This window comes from Pinus tabuliformis, chromosome 7 (assembly GCF_031772625.1).
Source record: "Pinus tabuliformis cultivar Carrire ecotype Pingquan chromosome 7, CPIR1, whole genome shotgun sequence".
Taxonomy (NCBI): Eukaryota; Viridiplantae; Streptophyta; class Pinopsida; order Pinales; family Pinaceae; genus Pinus; species Pinus tabuliformis.
Genome location: NC_142293.1, coordinates 1,831,015,830 through 1,831,037,299, shown reverse-complemented (window position 1 = coordinate 1,831,037,299; position 21,470 = coordinate 1,831,015,830). Strand labels below are relative to the sequence as shown.

Sequence of the window (21,470 nt, the reverse complement as noted above, 5' to 3'; positions counted from 1 at the left end):
AATAATTAGGGTGAGAAACGTATGTAACTCAAGTCCAATACTCAAGTAGAAGTTTTTTAATATCATAGATTATTTATTCTACGTTTTGGAGAGTTTGTTTGTTTGTTTGTTTGTTTTTGTTTTTTTTTGTTTTGGTCTAATTGTGCAATACATATTTCTTGGAATCACAAGTTTGAGTTGTAAACTCTTCATAATCCAAGTGACCCAAGGGTTTTTCAAGTTGTTGAATATATATATAGTCAAAAATTAAGATTTGGCCAAAAAAAGGTTCACCCAGTTTTGACTAAAATCTCTAAAATGCAACATGATTAACCAACACCTTTTTAAAATAACACACTATCTAAAAATAAGATTTAAAAAATTTCATATAACTGTAATAAGTTCATGTAATTTAAATTTTATTTAGATAATTTTATTATACTAAAAAATGTTTTTGAAAAAAAAAAAACTTTATTTAATTTGAAAATTATGTGATTATGTATAATTAATTAATTATAATAGATTTTCTTATTATTTATTTATAATTTTATAGTACTATATAGCTACATAAATATAATTCGCTTTGTAATGGATAGCGACATTATAAAATTAAAGACATAAATATTGTGGGACATAAATACAATTCGCTTTGTATTCATTTCATTTCCAGGGACATATTCTAGTAACGACAGGGTTGTGTTCGAAGACTTCTAGTTTTCAGTGCATTTTAACTTAACATGGTTCATTTTCTTTAAATATATTATTTTTCATGATTAGTATGTGGTGGTGAACCATGTTTACATACCCATCAATTTTGGAGCTATAACAAATAGACATTCTCCCCATTTGTCAATTACTAAAGTTATTTTTCGACATTCTTTTTTTTCTACAATATAAAATCAAGTCTTTAGGCTCCATCCTAAAAGATGTATTGAAACCTAAAGATCATTTGAGTATATTCAAATTTTAGTTGAACCCTTTAATTTTACGTATGATCACTTTAGTTTTACAGGTATGTGCATCATCCAAATCGTTGTCACCTCAACCTAGGTTGGCAATTAACCTAGCACGTAGCAACTCGTTAGCTCATCACATCTCACGGATGACCCAATATTGTTTTCCCATCACCAGAAAGGACATCCCATTGTCACCATAAAGGACACAACACCCTAATGTTGATGATTTGATATATGGCAAGAAATAACCATGTATGGTGTAGGCGAGCATACATACTAAACCTATCAACTACCATGAAAAGGTAGTCATGTCCCTTCTTGGTTATCAGTAAACCCCCCAAAAAATCCATGGAAATGTTTTCCCAAGGATGAATGGGTATAGGTGAGGATGGTATAGACCATGTTTCCTATTACGCGGCTTGTTGGTACAAAGCATACATCCTCTTATAAATCTAGCTACATCTTCCTCCATCTTGGGCTAGTACACATACCTCTACATGTTGGTTGCTATTTTTCCCTACCCCAAAATGCCTTACAACCTTGGAGGTGTGAGCCTCTTTGATTACATTAGAGAAATTTTGAGGTAAAAAATGGGCCTCAAAATAAAAATTTACAACCATAATCAACATTATAAGAACCAATATGATTCAAGATGATGATTTCAACCATGGGGGGATGATTCACCATTTTTAGAGTAAAAAAAAAAACTATTTTTTCAATTTGTATTTTTAATTTATCTCCCTACGGTTTTACTCAAATTTCGAGCGTTGTATGCATAATTTAATTCCACATCCAAGGAGTACCCATATTGCATACTTTCGATGGACCTTGTTACATGAAAAATGAGAAATACATGAAAAACGTGATTGCAATCATGTTTTTGATGTATTTCTCATTTTTTCATATAGCAGGGTCCACCGAAAGTATACAACATCGGTACTCCTTGGATGAAGAATTAATTTTTGCATCCAATGAGTGCTCTGTCTTGAAATTTGAGTAAAACCATAGGGATATAAGTTGAAAATAGAAGTTGAAGAAGTTGTTTTTTCTTTTTGTTTCTGTCTAAAATTTGATGATGTAATCTAATATTATTTTATTATTTCCACTATTATTTTATAATATTCCTTAGGAGACCCATTTTAGACCTCAAAATTTCTCTAATGGCTACAATCACGTACCATTAGGAACACTTAACTTCTCAAGCCTATAAAGTAACCCATTCTGGAGATGATAGTCAACTAGGTCATCACCATCATGCACATAACTCTAGCTCTATAACTACCGAAACACCTCCTTGAATTCCTCATCCTCTATATGTGCTTTTTTGTATGCATCATGGGTGAAAGGATTCATGTGCTTCAATGTTTTGAAAGATATGATCTTTGATGTGGGTGGCCTTGAAAGCATGTTGGCTACTTTGTACCCTTCTTATACTTAATAACTAAATGAAATTTCTATAGAAACCCCATCCCTTTGCAATGGATGGTCTGTTATAACTTACTCTATGCTTGTAGGTAATGTAGCAACCAATGATCTATGTGGAATACTATCTCTCTTCCCATTAGATAGTATTTCCACTTTTTCATAGCTTACATTAGAGCATAGAGCTCCTTGTCGTAGGTGGGGTATTTAAAAATTACCCATGAAACACTTTAAAATGGTAGCATATAGGCCTTCCTCCCTACATCAATACTTCTCCCATAGCACGCACAATTGCATCAGTGTCCACTTCGAAAGGCTATTAGAAGTTTGGTAATGCAAGAATGGGTGCTTAACTTATTTTCTTCTTTAACTCCTCAAAGGTCTTCTAATTAATCTTTCCCCACTAGAAACTCTTGCCTCTCAATGCGATGGCATGGAGTTGTACTATTACTATTAAAAACAAGGATATGAATTTCCTCAGATATTTTGTTGCCCCAATGAAACTCTTGGCCTTAAAAGCATTAGTAGGCACTGGCCACTTCAATATGGCCTCCATCTTGGCAAGATCTATATTCAACTCTCCTCCACCTATAACATATCCTAAATACAAGAAAGACTATTCTGCAAACTCACACTTCTTGAAATTTTCTAGTAGTTGGTGCTTCTTCATTATCTCTGGAACTTGCATCAATTATGAGATGTGCTCCTCCTAGGTAGCATTTTATACCAATATATCATCAAAATAAAAAATAACAAATGAATCTATAAAAAAGGCATAATATATCATTCATTAATCTCATGAACATAGTTGGTGCATTACATAGGCCAAACAACATAACTAACTACTCATACAAACATTGTCTGGTTTTGAAGGTGGTATTCGAGATATCTTCTTCTCTAAATTGAACCTAATGATACCATAACTTTAAGTCCAACTAGGTTAAGTATTTTGCTTGCTGCAATTGATCCAACAAATCATCTATCTTAGGCAGTGAGTACCTTTTTTTGAGTGTAATTTGTTTAAAACCCTATAATCAATATACATCCACCAAGTCCTGTCCTTCTTTGGCATAGTTATGATGGGTGGCCCACATGGTGAGGTACTTGGCCAAATGATACCTTGTTCCAGTAGCTACTAGAACTGCTTCTTCAACTCATTTTGTTATATAACAAACTTTCTATGCAACCTAATGTTTGGAAACTAAGATTTGGAAATAGTTGGATCTTGTGATCCACTTCTCTCTTGGGTGGTAACCCTTTAGTCTCCTAGAACACAAAACCTTATGTGAATGTAACAACTCTTCTAGTTGTTTTTTTTTTTCTTGGTTTATCACTCTAGGGATGACCTAGCCTTCACTGAATCTTCTATAGACTGATTTTATCTTTAAAATAACAAACCATACTTCTTGCTAGAATTAATCAATTTCTTGTCTTGGTTGACACTTACCAGCAGCATCCTTGGATTTTCCTTATGCACATTGATGATGAAGGATTTTCCATCAATGATGATGCAGTATTGGTTGGATCTCTATATGAATACCTCATCTAACATGTACATATAAGGACTCCTAAACACAACTATACATACATGAAGTGGAACTACATCCAATTCTACTTTATCAATAAAATCAACATTGATAGAAAATTGATTCTACATTGCTTATTTACCTTTATTTATGTCTCCATGTTGACCCATTCCAGTGCATATTTGCTAGGATGGTCATCAACCTTCAATCCAAACTTTTTGAGCATCTTCTCTACAATGAGGTTCACCTATGATCTTGAGTCAAACTGAGCATCTATTTTCGTCTTCTTGACCTATATTTTTATATGGAAGATTTTGACCATCTCTTTATTTTATTATTGTTGAAGGCTGAATTCAACCCTTCTACATTGATATGTAGACAATATTCCCATCCACGTGTAGGCTAATTTCCTCCCGATCACTTAAATTTGCGGCCATGATATTTTTGTTCTTCCCATCCTTTTTATGGTTCTTCAAGTTGATTTTGAGATGTAGTTTCCAACACTTCTCTTCTATATGAACAACAATGTTATAGTGGTTGTAGTGGTTGTTGGAATCTTTGCATTGGCATGATGTGGTTATTGTATTTATGTTCTTGCCCCTTTCCATTTCTTCTTCCCTTCTTTGGAAGCTTCGTGTTGTTCCTTCTAATTCAACCCACTTGATTACCCTTTCTTCTACCCATGTTCTCTAGATATTGTGCCTGTACCCAAGCCTCATCCACTATCCTAGGTTTGAACAACATCACTTTGTTTTGTAGATGGCCATATAGACCCCCTAGATACTCTTCTCCTATCTTTTCATGAAGTAATGCATCTAGATCCACTAGTTCTCTACATACCTGATAGGGTAGATTGAGACTTTATGAGAGTTTTGATCCCCCCATTTAGTCACTAGAGAACCCCCCTCCATCCTAAGCATTTATGTATGGATTTCCCACCAAGTTAAGGCACGACCTTCTAGTTTCAAAGAAGTAAAAGAAATTTTATATTCATCATCCATTTGATGAATGCTAAAATAAACCTCTAATTACTACAACCAACGATTTAGTATCAAAGTGTCAATCTCACCTTGATATGACTTGATGTCGGCTTTCACTTCCATCTTGAATAAGGATTGTGAATGGTTCATGGAACTTGAGCTTGGTTGTTCTTTTTTGGGTTCTCCCTTAGTCTCCTTCTCTGGTACTTCTTGATCCCCAGATTTTCCCTTTGAACTAATCTTCGGGTTGGAACCTTTGTCTCTCCCATTCCAAGCTTATTTGCTAGAACCACCATGAGAAGGTTTATATTATAGCTTAAACCTATGACCTACTCTTCCAACCTTGGTGAAACTCTCCTTTGTCAGATCTTGAGGGTTATTAATAGATTCGTTGACCATGGCTAGGGTTTTATGGCTTTTAGCTTAATTGATCTAGATTTCTGGGAACTCCCTATAATATACCTAAAGAAACCTGATCTTATACCAATATGATCCATAAATTGTCATGGATATTCCATTGGATAATTCATCGCAACAAATTATATAAAATATATTGAAAATTCAAAATCCATACTATGAGGACTTAACTTTCTGTAGAACCTCGAATTTATTAAATTATTGTTTATGCTTATGCATGCAACATATAAAATATAGAAAATAGAAAAGAGTGAAAGATAAACATTCACAAAAAACTGCCACAAGATATGTATTTGGAAACCCTTACGGGAGAAAAACCAAATTGAAAGATGACATTATTCTTCTCTCTCTTTCTCTAAATAGAAATGGATGTAAGTACAAAGAAGTAAGACATATGACTCGTAGGCTGCTATAGAACACAAACTGTCTTTGTTTTCTCTCTTTGTATCCACTCTTAGGTACTCTTCTCAACTATGGAACAAAATGTAGTCGAATAGAATGGAATCTCTCTTCTTCTTAGTGGCTGAATTATAACACAATTCAATAACCTACTAGTGGTTAAGTTTGACTTCTTCAATTTTTAACTAGAGATAGAATATTGATTTCTCTAGAGTTTTCTTCATCATGTTCACATGGCTAGCCATTTTTCCACCAGCAATGGAGCTGATGTGACATCCATGGTGGTCAAAACTAGAAAGTCGACTTTTGGGTAGCATATTCTGATTTCATTTGAGGTCTTTCTTGCATCGTTGGAAAGGTATGAGTGTAGAGCAATGTGAGGGGTTGGCGCAAGCAAGAGTTTGTTTAAAAACTCAATTTGCCAAAATGGGATTGTTAGTGAAAATTGATTTGTCAGCGAATTCCTCCCATTTTTCCACTCTAAAAGCATCAAGATGGATAAAAAATAATGTAATGATTCAATTTGAGTCACAAATGATATAATAGATGAAAGAGTAAGACACCATTAATAGTGTATAATGAATTCAACAACCTATTATCATGAGTATTATAATAAGTTGATAAACTTGAAATTTGATATTCATTCAGAGATTCTTTTGGTTTTAAGACACATTTAACTAATACAAATAATTTTGAAATATAGAAAAATATTTATTTTTTAAATATGAAGCAAAAAAATTTATTTAAAAAAAAAAAATTAGATATAATAGAAAATAAATTATATATATATATATATAAAATTAGATAATTTTTCACTTGAGTTATACATACTTCACTTAGTCTTCAGTTTTTTTTATACATTTTCACCCACTCTTTTAAAAATATAGTCATAATTTCATTCTTTCTCCGTGAATCTGTCCATTCTCAATCTTATTTACTTCCCACTCCTGCCAAATAGTCACAATTTCATTCTTGCTCCGTGAAACTGTCAATTCTCAATCTTATTTACTTCCCACTCCTGCCAATTTGCAATGTACCTGCCTCTTAACTGTCGCCCCGTTTTCATGCATCATTATCAATTTGCAACCTTATTTACTTACCATTATTGATAATTCGCAAGTTGGAATTACTGCACAGATTATGTAATTTCTTTCCAAACGACACGTTTCATCAGCATATCAAATCGTTAAGAGTAACTCCGCGTAACTCCGCTCAGCTCCACATCTTATAAAGTTAAAAGAAAAATCAAAGTTTTGAGTTTTACAGGTTCAATGCATTTACATCTGACAAAAAAAAGACATTTACGGTCCAATGAATTGAACAGCCATTCAAATTTCATTTGACGAACAAATCCCAGGCCTGCTCCTGTGTCACGTCAGAGAGCCCGACCTCCCCGTACCATCACTGGAAACCGGTCGACAGAGGAGCCTTAAAGGCCTTTGTCACTGGTATAGCCAGGATGAAATTTGATTATGCAAGTTGTTTGTGATGGGGAGATTCGTTTGTCAAATAATTACCAAAAAAAAATTGTTTTTTAATATTTTATTCATCAAATGATAAAAATTAATATTAAAATTGAGGAAATTAGATTTGAAATTTTTATTTTATTATGCAGAATGTTTTTAAGTTTTTCTTACAACTTTTATTGTGAACATGTAATACAATACAATTCACAAAGCATTCTCTATTGATTACAAATGGCTTTGTCTAACCATTTAACAAAATAGTCAAGATGACAATTTTTTTTATCGGAATCCAGTAAAAAAAATTGTAGTTGGAGCGTTTGAATGGTGGAAATAGATTTAGCACCATCAAACACTGGGGCACCCATAACCCTCAAGTTTAATAACTATAGCCAAAATTTCAAAAAATCAAGTAGTTGGACTGTTTGAGTGACTTTTTTTTTATGGTGGAAATAGATTCAGCACCATCAAACACTGGGACACCCATAACCCTCAAATTTAATCTTGCCTAAATTTTTTCATAATCTTGTCAAAATTTCTAGGCTATTTTTTGAGTTTTTTAAAATTAGACCATCACTGAAAATAATAATAATAATAATAATAAAATTATTTTAACATCCACTTGGCTAAAGATAGCCTATGGTACAAATTGCTTATTCATCTGCTTGATGAATTCAGCACTTTTTCTGTGAAACTTCCAAATAAATGCTTCTAGCTAAAAAGATTATCCCAAGAGCTAGCTGTTAGCGTCTCTGAATAGCTTCTCTGTTGTCTTTGAAAGCCTCACATTCTAAAATGAAATGTTTTTCTGTTTCCACTTTTAGAGAAAAACAAAAAATGCATTCTCTTTCCTCCCACACTTCTTTTGACATTTTCCAATGTTTCACAATAAAGTTGATGAAAATTAATCCTTAAATAATAAGAATTTCAGCTCTCCAATAAATATTTAACTCAACTCAATACACCAAAAAATAAATTGACTCTCCAATAAACATTTAACCCAATTCAATACCCAAAAAAAATAAAAAATTGTATTGAGTAACTTCCAAAAACGAACTAACCCTCCACCCTCATCACAACTTGCTTAACATTTTCAGGTAATAAAACCAAACTCGAGAGCGATTCAACGTCCCATCTTAATATCCCTTGATTGACCAGACTACGTACACACTCACATGCACTCATTACACAAAACAAGAGTTTCAAATCCGCTGGCCTCTATACCACCTGCCGCGGCATTCAATGCTGCGTAGCAGCCTGATATTGGCTGCGGTAAGCAGCGTGTGGTTTACACGGCGGTTGTGGGTGGGCGCTAATACCATAACAACGCAATACAAGCGGCCCCAGCGGTATTGCCTTTAGTGCTTGTGCGGATGTACTCCTCCGCAGTTCGCCATCTGTTTCTCACCTGTTGTATTTCGCCAAAACAGTGGGTCTCCTTCCCAGCTGTCTGTTGGGTTTTCGGGAAACAAATAACATAAAAGGCCCGTTATTTGGCATGCTCAAGGCAATCATCGTTTAGCAGATATATGTTTAATCTCTTTCATTGCAAATACATTTTATTTTATGGATTCCCAAGTTATATCAGCAGCCTTGGCGCGTGATCAGGAGTGCTTGGGCGTTGATCCTGAACCTCAAAATTCATGTTCTGATCAGAAGCAGCCGGTCCCGGGCCAACCAATAATTCCCGCAAGGTCTTCATCTCCCACACCAACATATTTGTTTCATAACAATACATAATTGTCTGTATATTCAATTTATAGGGTTACTTTTAGACATTGATTCTGATCTAATTGATTGGATTTGCGTTGCAGAGTAAGTGTTTTGTGTTTTACATGCGCTCAACCTCGTTGGGAGAGTGAGTGGAACTTCAGTATAGAAGATGGCGTGCCCATCCCCAAAAGCAAGAACATATTATCGTCATCTAAACTAGGAGATTTGATGAAAGACAATGACAAATCAGGCAAAAGCCAAAAGATGCGGAAGAAGATGGGAACGGTGATCTATCATAGGCCACGTCATGTTCTTCTCTCTGCTTGAAAGAATCTAGAGCCCCAGTCTTTCCACCCTGTTTTTTAGGGTTGGGTTGGATAGTTTACAGGAGTTAAAGTTGTTCAAGGCTCTGGATATGAATCTGGTAGTCATCCTTGTGACAATGGACCGAACGGAATCTCGATTGCTTCAAATCTCTTTTGAGATTTTTCTCTCTCCTTACATTTTGGAATTGGAACGATGCCCATCTAGTCTCATGTAATGTCAATCAACGGGAATGTATCCAGACTGCAGCAAATTTATGACTCAGCTATATGTCTTCTGTTCTTGCAATCAAAATCTGAGTCAGTGTACTTAAATCATGGCTAAACCAGTTGACCACAAAATAATTATCGTATTGACTCAAGTTGTGCGTATTTTATACATATATACATGACAGAAGTCGCTGCTTATTTCATAGTCACAACCCGCTGCAAAGTTGATGGATGAAATTATTAAAAGCAATCAAAATCTTAGTGTACTTAAATCATGGCTCAACCAGTTGACCACAAAATAATTCTCGTATTGCCTCAAGTTGCGTGTATTTTATACATATATACATGACAGAAATCGCTGCTTATTTCATAGTCTCAACCTCTACAAAGTTGATGGATGAAATTATTAAAAGCTAAATCGCAGGTTAACCATAACGGAATTAATATCTCATATCACTTCGAACGAAATTAAAAAATGATTTGTGGCTGAGTTCATTAATGTATATATATATATATATATATATCTCTATCGGGGTAGGGTTTCTGTGGTAAGTGATATGGGTACTTCAAAAAAAATGGTTGTCTGAGAAGTTGAGATTAAGTTAGGTGCATTCTTTTTAAATAATTAAGATTAAAATTTCAATATTAAAGAATTGTAACTACGATTGTGGGTCTTTTTAAATTAAAATTTCTTTGGCTTGCAATTCCTTTACCCTCTAAAGTAGTTAGGGTTAATGAATTCTTTCCTCTAAGTGAATGTCAACTTTGAATAGGCGAATCTTTGTTCTGCCTAATCAATAGACTGTTCAGCCACGTGGCTTAATAGAACTTTCACTGTATGAGACTTTGTACCCTGGGCCCGAGCCACTGTTCCTGTCTACGAAAGACTGTTGACAGAGGATGCAAGACCGTTGACAGAGGATGCGCATTTTCACGTCAAATTTCAAACCCGAACCAATCCCCTGTCTCCACAAGACTCTCGACAAAGGACACCCTTTTTCCCGTCAAATTTCAACCCCGGACCAATCCCCGTCCCTTCAGCGGAAGACGTCGATGGAAAACCCTCGCAGGCACTCGGTCACGGGCATATTTTACATTGTTTGTGGGTAAACACGTGACTCGAAGCAAGCAAGGACGCGTGTCAGCGACTATAATTGATGGGGCCAGCCCACGTGGTCCCGCCGTCATTACTCCCCACTTGATGTTGCACTGTCAGTTGATGTTTATAATCATCGGATTTCGGAGATACGCAACTTGATTTTCAATCTATGTTTAATTAAGAGGTTCTATGGTAATGGTACACCTGTCCCCTCTTGGAATCCTAAAACCCCGCCTTGGTATAGGGTTTTTGCCACCCTTGCGTTCATTTGGTTTTGTGTTTCCTCCGGTCCTTCAGTCTGCGAGCTCTCGGCGACCCTTGCGATTTCACTGTGATTTTTTTCTGTGATGCTTTCGTATTTGTTCGAAACTCGTCCACCTGGTTCTCTGAGCTACGAGCTGGTAGTCTGCAAGTTTCAATGTGGGTTCTTTTAGCTGGTCCGGGGTTTTGTTGCTCCGAGTTCTTCGAGCTGCATGCTCTCGGCGGTCTTCACGGCTCCATTGGTTCGGAATTTGTTTTGGAAGTGTCTCGTTCGTCTGTTGAACTGTTGAACCCTGGTAAGGTTTGTTTCTCTGCTTGTGTCTAGACTGTTCCTGTGTTTTTTGTTGTCGGCTTTACGGGTCTCTGCCTCTGTGCGTCCTTTTCTCGATTTGTCACTTGGGTTTTCACTATTCTCACCTCTGTGTGTTGGTTGATGAGTATGTGGTTCTCAGTCTCGTTTTCCAGCACTCATTCGGCTCATGCACAGTCTTGGCAAACTAATGGTGGCATTCTCCGTCGATTCCTCCGCCAACTTGACTGGTAAGCTTTCCTTCTATGCTATATCTTTGTACTTGTTCTTCTTTCTGGTTCTAATCGTCTTCGACTCCTTGTGAGCAGGAAGACAATCCGAGGTTACGATGGTCACGGTTTGTCTGTTAGGTAAGCGGAACCCCTGTGTAGTATTTTCTCATTCAAAAATAAAACTGTTTTAATCCTCTGTATTTTGTTTCCACTGTAATTTGACTCTCGGTTGTTGGTTTCCCTTGCAGGTGGAGCGACCGAGGGTTTCGGTGCTTGGACAGTTGACTATTCCGAAGGAATTCCAGGTAGCATCATTCTGTTTACTTGTGGTTTGCTTGCCCTGAGTCTTTCAGCGTGTGGTTTGGTATGGTTGTTGGCCTCGAGCCACTGTCTGTGCTTAGTTCTGTTGTCGAGTAATGTCTCTGTCGAGTCGTAGGAGTGGGTTTGGGGATTTATGGGGTTTTGGTTTATGTTGGTAATGGTTACGGTTCCCAAGTCCATGAACTGGTTCGTTCTTAAGTTTTTGCACAAAATGTAAATGGACAATAACTTTTTGATGACTGTATATGAACTATCTGGAATTGAATTTTGGTTATGCTTTTAAGTTCGCATACCTGGATTTACTGTGGTTGTTCTCTTCACTGTAATGGCAAACTCTGATTTTGTATATAGGAATTTGTGCAAACAATTTCTTGTTGTGTGTTTGGTTATTCTGTTGGAGTCGCCTGTAGATGGGCGTCGTTACTCCTTCTCCGAATTGAACAACCTCTGCATTCGAATATCTCCCTTTTTCAATTTAAGTTCTGTGACCATGCATTGATAATATTCACACAGTAATTCAATACAAAAAATATTTCAGAAATGAATAGGACGCTGTAAGGATCTATGTGCACAGAAAATTGTATTTTTTCTTTCTATATTTCTCTCTCAGTCCGAACCCCCGTATTGTGCTTTTTTCCACTATTTAATAGCATTGTTTACAAACCGTTCTAACCGCTGTTAGTTTGTTCAGTTTGTTCAATTAGTTACATCAGTTATTTCCCATACGAAACTTTCTCTGGTTGTCTAGTACATTTTCTTTTCATGCTTTTTACAACAATAACTGAACTGTTTGAAAACAAAGACTCTAATCTAATTATTACTACTCCTAATTACAACTTATTACAGTAAATTTTAAGTAACTTGATAAAAAAAAAGAAAAAAAAACAAGTATGTTTTCCACTCAATGAATTAATCTCTTTGTCCTCTTCAGAAACCATATTCCCTCACTTTTGTCTTTGCCCTGTCAACTAGATGCTCCTGCATCAATAATACTAAATCTACTCATAAATGAAATCATAGTATCAACTCTTGGTTATTTAAATGAATGAAATTTACTCAAACATCTCTTTATCGCTTACCATCTTACCATCTTCTTGGGACACAAGAAAATCATCATTGAAAATTCATTGATAAATGTAGATCTTTTATAAAATGTAAAGTAAATTGATTCACCTTACGCTGGATTGACACCTTTTACCTTCATACCTTCAATATTGGGTTTCTGAAATGTATCTTGAATTTCCCTTCAAAGGTGGGAAATGTATACTTCTGTAAGTTCTTTATTGTGTGTAAAAGTGTGGGTGTGCAAAGAAAGGGCACTCTGTGGAATGTAGAACGCTGAGTGTGGAGAGATAAAAGATGTGAGATTATTTCACACATATAAGTAAATTGTGTAGAGATAAGTATTATGAGAAATGTATAAGGTTAATTATAAGAGATTTAGTTATGCAAAAGTTTTAAAAGCGTGATTAAGTATAAAATATTTATAATTAGGTAAGGAGGAGTAAAGTATAGACATTTTTTTATGGATTAATGAGATAAGTAATATGTGAAATGTATAAGGTTAATTTAAAGAGATTTAGCTATGCAAAAGTCTTAAAAGCTTGATTAAGTGTAAAATATTTATAATTAGGTCAAGGAGAAGTGAAGTATAGACATTTTTCTTTTTTTTTTATGGATTAATGGAAAATAGAAGGGAAAGAAATTATGCTCATTGCAACAAAAAAAATGGATAATATGGGTGAGATATGAAAATGGATAACAATAAGATAAAAACTTATTTGAAAAACTTGATATAGTTCCATCTTGTCTGGTTTATGCAAAGCTAGGAGACTCACATCCTTATGTTTCCATAGTTTCCCTGTGTCTTAACATGCTCTAATATGGACTTTAAAGGATTCCACATTACTTTGATCTTCATGGGGCATTCCTCCACATGCTCTAATATGGGCTTTAAATGGTTCCACATTACTTTGATCTTCATGGGGCATTCCTTCACATGCTTTAATATGGACTTTAAAGGATTCCATATTACTTTGATCTTCATGGGGCATTCCTCCTTTCATGTAGAGTTCCTCCTTTCATTTCAACTTAGATTCAAGTTTGACTTAAACAATATCTAGTATGGCAAGTGCTTCAAGGATCATTCATAGGTTCTTATTGACTTGAGTATATATATAGGAACACAAACCACTCTTAGAAACTCATTGCTTGGAACTATGGGTAATGGCATAACAAACATGTTGAAGTATAAATATATCATCTAGCTATCAACAACTCAAATACTTTATGGTGACAATTTCTAAATATAACATGTACTAGAGTTCAGAGATATCAAAACTCTATTGTACTAGGATGATGATCATCCTCATGTATAGTTTACCATATGCTTATTGTTTATGTTACCATCACTACATCTCAAAACAGTGGATGGTTGCTTCCTTTCTCATTGTTTGAAGTAAACAAATAAAATAAAGGAAAAAAAAAAAAAGAAGCTCCAATACAATATGCTTATGCAATATTTTTTTTTCCTCTCTCAATATAGTAAATATAAGTTGTGAGTGATTGGAGATTTCCACAGTTAATCATATTGTTAGAGATTTCCGAAATAACAATGTGTAATATGTGTCATCTATCCAACATTTCAGATGGTGACTCCATTCATCATCAAGGACCAAGGCTCTCTATGGTCCCTGATGATGGATGGAGTCACCATCTGAAACATTGGACAAATCACCCATATTACACAGTGTTAATATGAAATTTCTAGGAATAAATATAAGTTTTAATATTTTTTCATGCATTTCTCAAGTTTAATATGAGAATGGTTACATCGAGACATAATGAGACGTTATAATGAAATGATAGATTAAATAATAACATCATAGGTTTATTTAAAATAAAATAAAGCTTAAATTGTATTTAATTGAATTTATTATATTATAATATTTTTTATTAATAAAATATAAGTAATTTTTTTTAATTAGATAGATAGATAGATAGATACTATCCTTGATATTTTTTTCATATATATGTGTGTGTGTGTGTGTGTGTGTTGGGCACGAGGGGTTTAATACAATTAAAATAATATTGGTAATGAAGCTTGAAATGTATGCATGATTTGCCTAAAAATGTTATTGAGTAAAATGGCCCTGGATCTACCTATGTAAGTGTATCCCCCACTTATTCATCCCTATACCAACATGTAGTCCGTATTTTAATAGTTGATATATGACATACATGTACATATTTGACATTAGGAACAAAACTGGAGAAAATTTGAACCTCCAAAAAGATAGGTCTGAAATTTATATTTTTTCATATTTCTAACCAACTTCATTCACTCCATAGCAAGTAGCGAGTCTCTCATAATTTGAATATTTTTTATCCCTTTTTCAAAAGCCGAACTTAGAATCAATTTTAAAGTAAGAAGTTCACCCTTGTTATTGAGCATCTACCTTATCCAATTACAAATTTCATCCAACTAACATAAAAAGTATATAGAATCACTCCAACACCTCCCTTAGGAGGATCACCTTGTGTAACCCCATCAAAATAGGCCCAAAACCCCTCTTTATCAGTGACTTCAAGATATATCATTCATGCAACGTTTATTGCCTTCTTTCTTAAAATATTTAAGGATATTCATTAATTGAATAGAACAAAATAAAGGAGATTTTTTTTTTTTTCTCAATTGAAAACATTATCATCTCTAACTAGTGAGACATCCCAAACCACTATAAATGGAAGAACCTTATAACTAGAGAAAGATGGGCTAAGTGTCCAATTTTTTAAAGCATTCTCCACCTAGCTTCCCTCCCAAGCATTATTGCGCTGAGAGGCATTCTTCAGCCCCAATATCGAAGATACATCAATTAGGTCTTGCATCCATCATTTTAACAATTTGAAGTAAATACATAAAATGACCATGACATGAACCAGTCAATTAACCATGCTTATAACCAAAATTAACCATGTAAATAACAGAGATATAACAACCATTAAATCCACATATAAACAAGTGGAAGATCAAGATAACTTAGCTTTCATTAATCACAGGTAAATCCGACTAGGTTCGAGACTCCTAGGTACCACCTGACTGTAGACATGGCTAAACCAAATATTTCTTTCAGCCAATCACCCCTGTGCCATATTCCAAGCATGAATGTGGGATCTCATGGATAAACCAATCCGAAAAAGCCAATGGAATCCAAAGGTTAAACCACCTCCACCCTCACCAAACCGTGATCACACCAAAATTAGTGCTCTAATCACAACTGAACTGAACTTGGAATGCCATCCAGAATTGATCACTATCCTTGAGGAATTTTCCATCTCCTTGTCTCTCAGGCTTTACCGAAATCCAATCCTAGATCACTAGGCCCTAAACAGATTCCAGTCTCTCAGGCTTTACCGCAATTCAAAACTGGATCACTAGGCTCTAAACCGATACTTCTCCCTCGGCTTTTACCTTGTATCCCACCAAAACCATTCAAGGGATTCTTAGGCCTTTGGGAATGAACCTTGAGACCACCTCCGTCCTAGATTCTGAAATCCATCTGGCGAGCCAAAGCTCAAAACTGAGATAAACATCCCAACATACCATGAAATCTGAAAAATACAAGTCTAGGCTAAAAACCATTATCATAACTTGGCAAAACCATGTCACTGACAACACGATAACCATACACCAATATGAAAGGCCATGCGTGTCAAAAATAGCTAGGAAATCGCACATGTAATATGTTACCTACATGTATTCCTGTTGAAGTTGCTTGATCCTGCTCTTCCTTTCTTTATCCTTGCTTTGTTTCCTTTCCCTTTTCTGTCTTTTCCTTCCTTGCTCCAAAGCTAGAGTTCTCCAAGAAAACTTGAAGTGACCAAGAGTGTGAGAGAGAGAGAGTAATGAGAGAACTCCAAAACTTGAACTGACAAAAGGTTACCAATTGATCCTCAGAAGCCTTTTTATTAATAAGGCCTTTCTTTTCTTCATTTTCCATTATTTTATTTCAATTTCCTCCTCACATGCAACTTGTCACCTTTCACCTTACTTTTCTCCTAATTTCCTTTATTTTCATAAATAAATGTGCCAAAAATGCCTTTTTTTCCTTTTAATGCCTTTGCCTTAGCCTTTGTCAATTTCCTTAGCGATAAACATATCTAGTGATGCTCATTAGGATATCTTTGCCCAACATTTAGAGTGGAATATGCGTCCCTTAACTGTGGTCTTATTTTTCTTTTATTAACTTTTATTACATGAACTTTTCACTAGGGTTGTTACATAATGGTCATGAAATAGAAAAAAGTAAGGAAAATGTATCTAATGTATTTGTAATTTTTAAAAAAATTTATAAATAATAGTTCACTTTAACAATATAAAAAAAATGGTCTCCAATATAAAACAAGAGAAAAAAAGAAAATTTAATAAATAATTAGATTTAACTCAAGTCCAATACTCAATAAGAAGTTTTCTAATATCATAGATTATTTATTCTACGTTTTGGAGGGTTTTTTTCTTTTTCTCTCTAATTTGTGTAACACATATTTCTTAGAATCACAAGCTTAAGTTGTAAACTCTTCATAATCCAAGTGACCCAAGGGTTTTGAGGTTGTTGAATATATATATATATATATATATAGTCAAAAATCCATTTTAAACAACAAAAATTAAGATTTGGCCAAAAAAAAGATTCGACCAATTTTGAATAAAATATCTAAAATGTAACATGATTAACCAACACCTTTTTAATATAATACACTATCTAAAAATAAGAATTAAAAGATTTAATATAACTATAATACGTTCATGTAATTTAAATTTTATTTAGATAATTTTATTATATTACAATTTTTTTTTGAAAAACATATAATAAAAAAATAAAACTTTATTTAATTTGAAAATTATGTGATTATGTATAATTAATTAATCATAATAAATTTTCTTATTATTTATTTGTGATTATATAGATAATAGTCAAAAATCCATTTTAAACAACAAAAAATAAGATTTTGCCAAAAAAAGTTCACTCAATTTTGACTAAAATCTCTAAAATGTAACATGATTAACCAACATCTTTTTAATATAACACACTATCTAAAATAAGAATTAAAAAATTTAATATAACTATAATAAGTTCATGTAATTTAAATTTTATTTAGATAATTTTATTATATTACAAATTTTTTTTTTAAACATATAATAAAAAAATAAAACTTTATTTCATTTGACAATTATGTGATTATGTATAATTAATTAATTATAATAAATTTGCTTATTATTTATTTGTAATTTTATAGTACTATATAGCTACATAAATATACATCGCTTTGTAACGGATAGCGACATTATAAAATTAAAGACATAAACATTGTAGGACATAAATACAATTCGCTTTGTATTCATTTCATTTCCAAGGACATATTCTAGTAACGACAAGGTTATGTTTGAATACTTCTAGTTTTCAGTGCATTTTAACTTAACATGGTTCATTTTCTTTAAATATATTATTTTTCATTGACTAGTATGTGGTGGTGAACCATGTTTACATACCCATCAATTTTGGAGCAATAACAAATAGACATTCTCCCCATGTGTCAATTACTAAAGTTATTTTTCAACATTCTTTGTTTTCTACAATATAAAATCAGGTCTCTAGGCTCCATCTTAACAGTTGTATCGAAACCTAAAGATCATTTGAGTAGATTCAAATTTTAGTTGAGCGCTTTAATTTTACATGTACGTGCATCATCCAAATTGTTGTCACCTTAACCTAGGTTGGCAATTAACCTAGCATGTAGCAGCTCGTCATCTCGTCACATCTCAGCGACGGCCTGATATCTTTTCCCATTGTCACCAGAAAGGACATCCCATTGTCACCATAAAGGACACAACACCGTAATGTTGATGATCTGATATATGGAAAGCATTAACCATGTATGGTGTTGGTGAGCATACATACTGAACCTATCAACTACCATGAAAAGGTAGTCATGTCGCTTCCTGGTTATCAGTAAACCCCCCAAAAAATCCATGGAAATGTTTTCCCAAGGATGAGTGGGTACAGGTGAGGATGGTATAGACCATGTTTCCTATTGCACGGCTTGTTGGTACAACAAAGTATACATCCTCTTATGAATCTAGCTACATCTTCTTGCATCTTAGGCTAGTACACATACCTTTGCAAGTTGGTAGCTATTTTTCCCTATCCCAAAATGCCCTACAACCTTGGAGGTGTGAGCCTCTTTGATTACATTAGAGAAATTTTGAGGTAAAAAGTGGGCCTCAAAACAAAAATTTACAACCATAATCAACATTATAAGAACCAATAAGATTCAAGATGATAATTTCAACCATGGGGGGGTGATTCACCATTTTTGGAGTTTCAAAGAAAAAAAAAACTACTTTTTCAATTCATATTTTTAACTTATCTCCCTACGGGTTTACTCAAATTTCGAGTGTTGTATGCATAATTTAATTCCACATCAAAGGAGTACCCATATTGCATACTTTCAATGGACCTTGCTACACAAAAAATGAGAAATACATAAAAAACTTGATTACAATAACGTTTTTGATCTATTTGTCATTTTTCATATAGCAGGGTCCACCAAAAGTATACAACATGGGTACTCCTTGGATGAAGAATTAATTTTTGCATCCAATGAGTGCTCCGTCTTGAAATTTGAGTAAACCATAGGGATATAAGTTGAAAATACAAGTTGAAGAAGTTGTTTTTTATTTTTGTTTCCATCTAAAATTTGATGATGTAATATAATATTATTTTATAATTTCCACTATTATTTTATATTATTCCATAGGAGACCCATTTTAGATCTCAAAATTTCTGTAATGGCTACAATCAGGTACCATTAGGAACTTAACTTCTCAAGCCCATAAAGTAACCCATTCTGGAGATCATAGTCAACTAGGTCATCACCATCATGCACATAACTCTAGCTCTATAAGTACTGAAACACCTCCTTGAATTCCTCATCGTCTGTATATGCTTTTTTGTATGCATCATGCGTGAAAGGATTCATGTGCTTCAAAGTTTTGAAAGCTATGATCTTTGATGTGGGTGGCCTTGAAAGCATGTTGGCTACTTTGTACCCTTCTTATACTTAATAACTAAATGAAATTTCTATAGAAACCCCATCCCTTTGTAATGAATGGTCTGTTATAACTTACTCTATGCTTGTAGGTAATGTAGAAACCAATGATCTATGTGGAATACTATCTCTCTTCCCATTAGATATTAATTCCACTTTTTCATAGCTTACATTAGAGCATAGAGCTCCTCGTCATAGGTGGGGTATTTAAAAATTACCCATGAAGCACTTTAAAATGGTAGCATATAGGCCTTCCTCCCTACATCAATACTTCTCCAATAGCACGCACAATTGCATCTGTGTCCACTTCAAAAGGCTATTAGAAGTTTGGTAATGCAAGAATGGGTGCTTAACTAATTTTCTTCTTTAACTCCTCAAAGATCTTCTACTTAGTCTTTCCCCACTAGAAACTCTTGCCTCTCAATGTGATGGCATGGAGTTGTACTATTACTATTAAAAACAAAGATATGCATTTCCTCAGGTATTGTGTCACCCCAATGAAACTCCTGGCCTTAAAAACATTAGTAGGCACTAGCCACTTCATGATGGCCTCCATCTTGGCAGGATCTATATTCAATTCTCCTCCACCTATAACATATCCTAAATACACCAAAGGTTATTGTGCAAACTCACACTTCTTGAAATTTTCTAGTAGTTGGCGCTTCTTCAATGTCTCTGGAACTTGCATTAATTATGAGATGTGCTCCTCCTAGGTAGCATTTTATACCAATATATCATCAAAATAATAAATAATAAATGAATCTATAAAAAAGGCATAATATATCATTCATTAATCTCATGAACATAGTTGGTGCATTACATAGGCCAAACAACATAACTAACTACTCATACAAACATTGTCTGGTTTTGAAGGTGGTATTCGAGATATCTTCTTCTCTAACTTGAACCTAATGATACCATAACTTTAAGTACAACTTGGTTAAGTATTTTTCTTGTTGCAAATGATCCAACAAATCATCTATCTTAGGCAAGGAGTACCTTTTCTTGAGTCTAATTTATTTTAAACCCTATAATCAATATACATCCACCAAGTCTTGTCCTTCTTTGGCATAGTTATGATGGGTGCCCTAAATGGTGAGGTACTTGGCCAAATCATACCTTGTTCCATTAGCTACTAGAACTGCTTCTTCAAGTCATTTTGTTATATAACGAACTTTTTGTACAACCTAATGTTTGGAAATGAAGATCTGGAAATAGTTGGATCGTGTGCTCCACTTCTCTCTTGGGTGGTAACCCTTTTGGCTCCTAGAACACAAATCCTTATGTGAATGTAACAACTCTTCTAGTTGTTGTTTTTTTTCCTTGGTATACCACTCTAAGAATGACTTAGCCTTCACTGAATCTTTTATAGACTGATTTTCTCTTTAAAATAACAAACCATACTTCTTGCTAGAACTAATCAATTTCTTGTCTTGGTTGACACTTATTAGCATCATCTTTGAATTTTCCTTGTGCACATTGATGATGAAGGATTTTTCATCATTAATGATGTGGTATTGGTTGGATCTCTATATGAATACCACATCTGGCATGTACATATAAGGACTCCTAAACACAACTATACATACATCAAGGGGAACTACATCCAATTCTACTTTATCAATACAATCAACATTGATAGCAAATTGATTATACATTGCTTATTTACCTTTATTTATGTCTCCTTGTTGACCCATTCCAGTGCATATCTTCTAGGATGGTTATGGACCTTCAATCCAAAATTTTTGAGCATATTTTCTACAATAAGGT

At 34.1% G+C, this 21,470-nt stretch overlaps 1 protein-coding gene across 1 annotated transcript; it reads left to right on the top strand.

Moving 5' to 3' along the window:
- The first annotated feature begins 8,644 nt into the window (after window positions 1–8,644).
- LOC149255732 (uncharacterized) lies at window positions 8,645–9,559 on the top strand. The gene is made up of 2 exons (XM_089457296.1): window positions 8,645–8,836; window positions 8,957–9,559. Exons 1-2 carry the CDS (start codon window positions 8,709–8,711, stop codon window positions 9,180–9,182), a joined length of 354 nt encoding a protein of 117 aa, XP_089313422.1. The 5' UTR covers window positions 8,645–8,708; the 3' UTR covers window positions 9,183–9,559.
- Window positions 9,560–21,470: the final 11,911 nt, after the last annotated feature.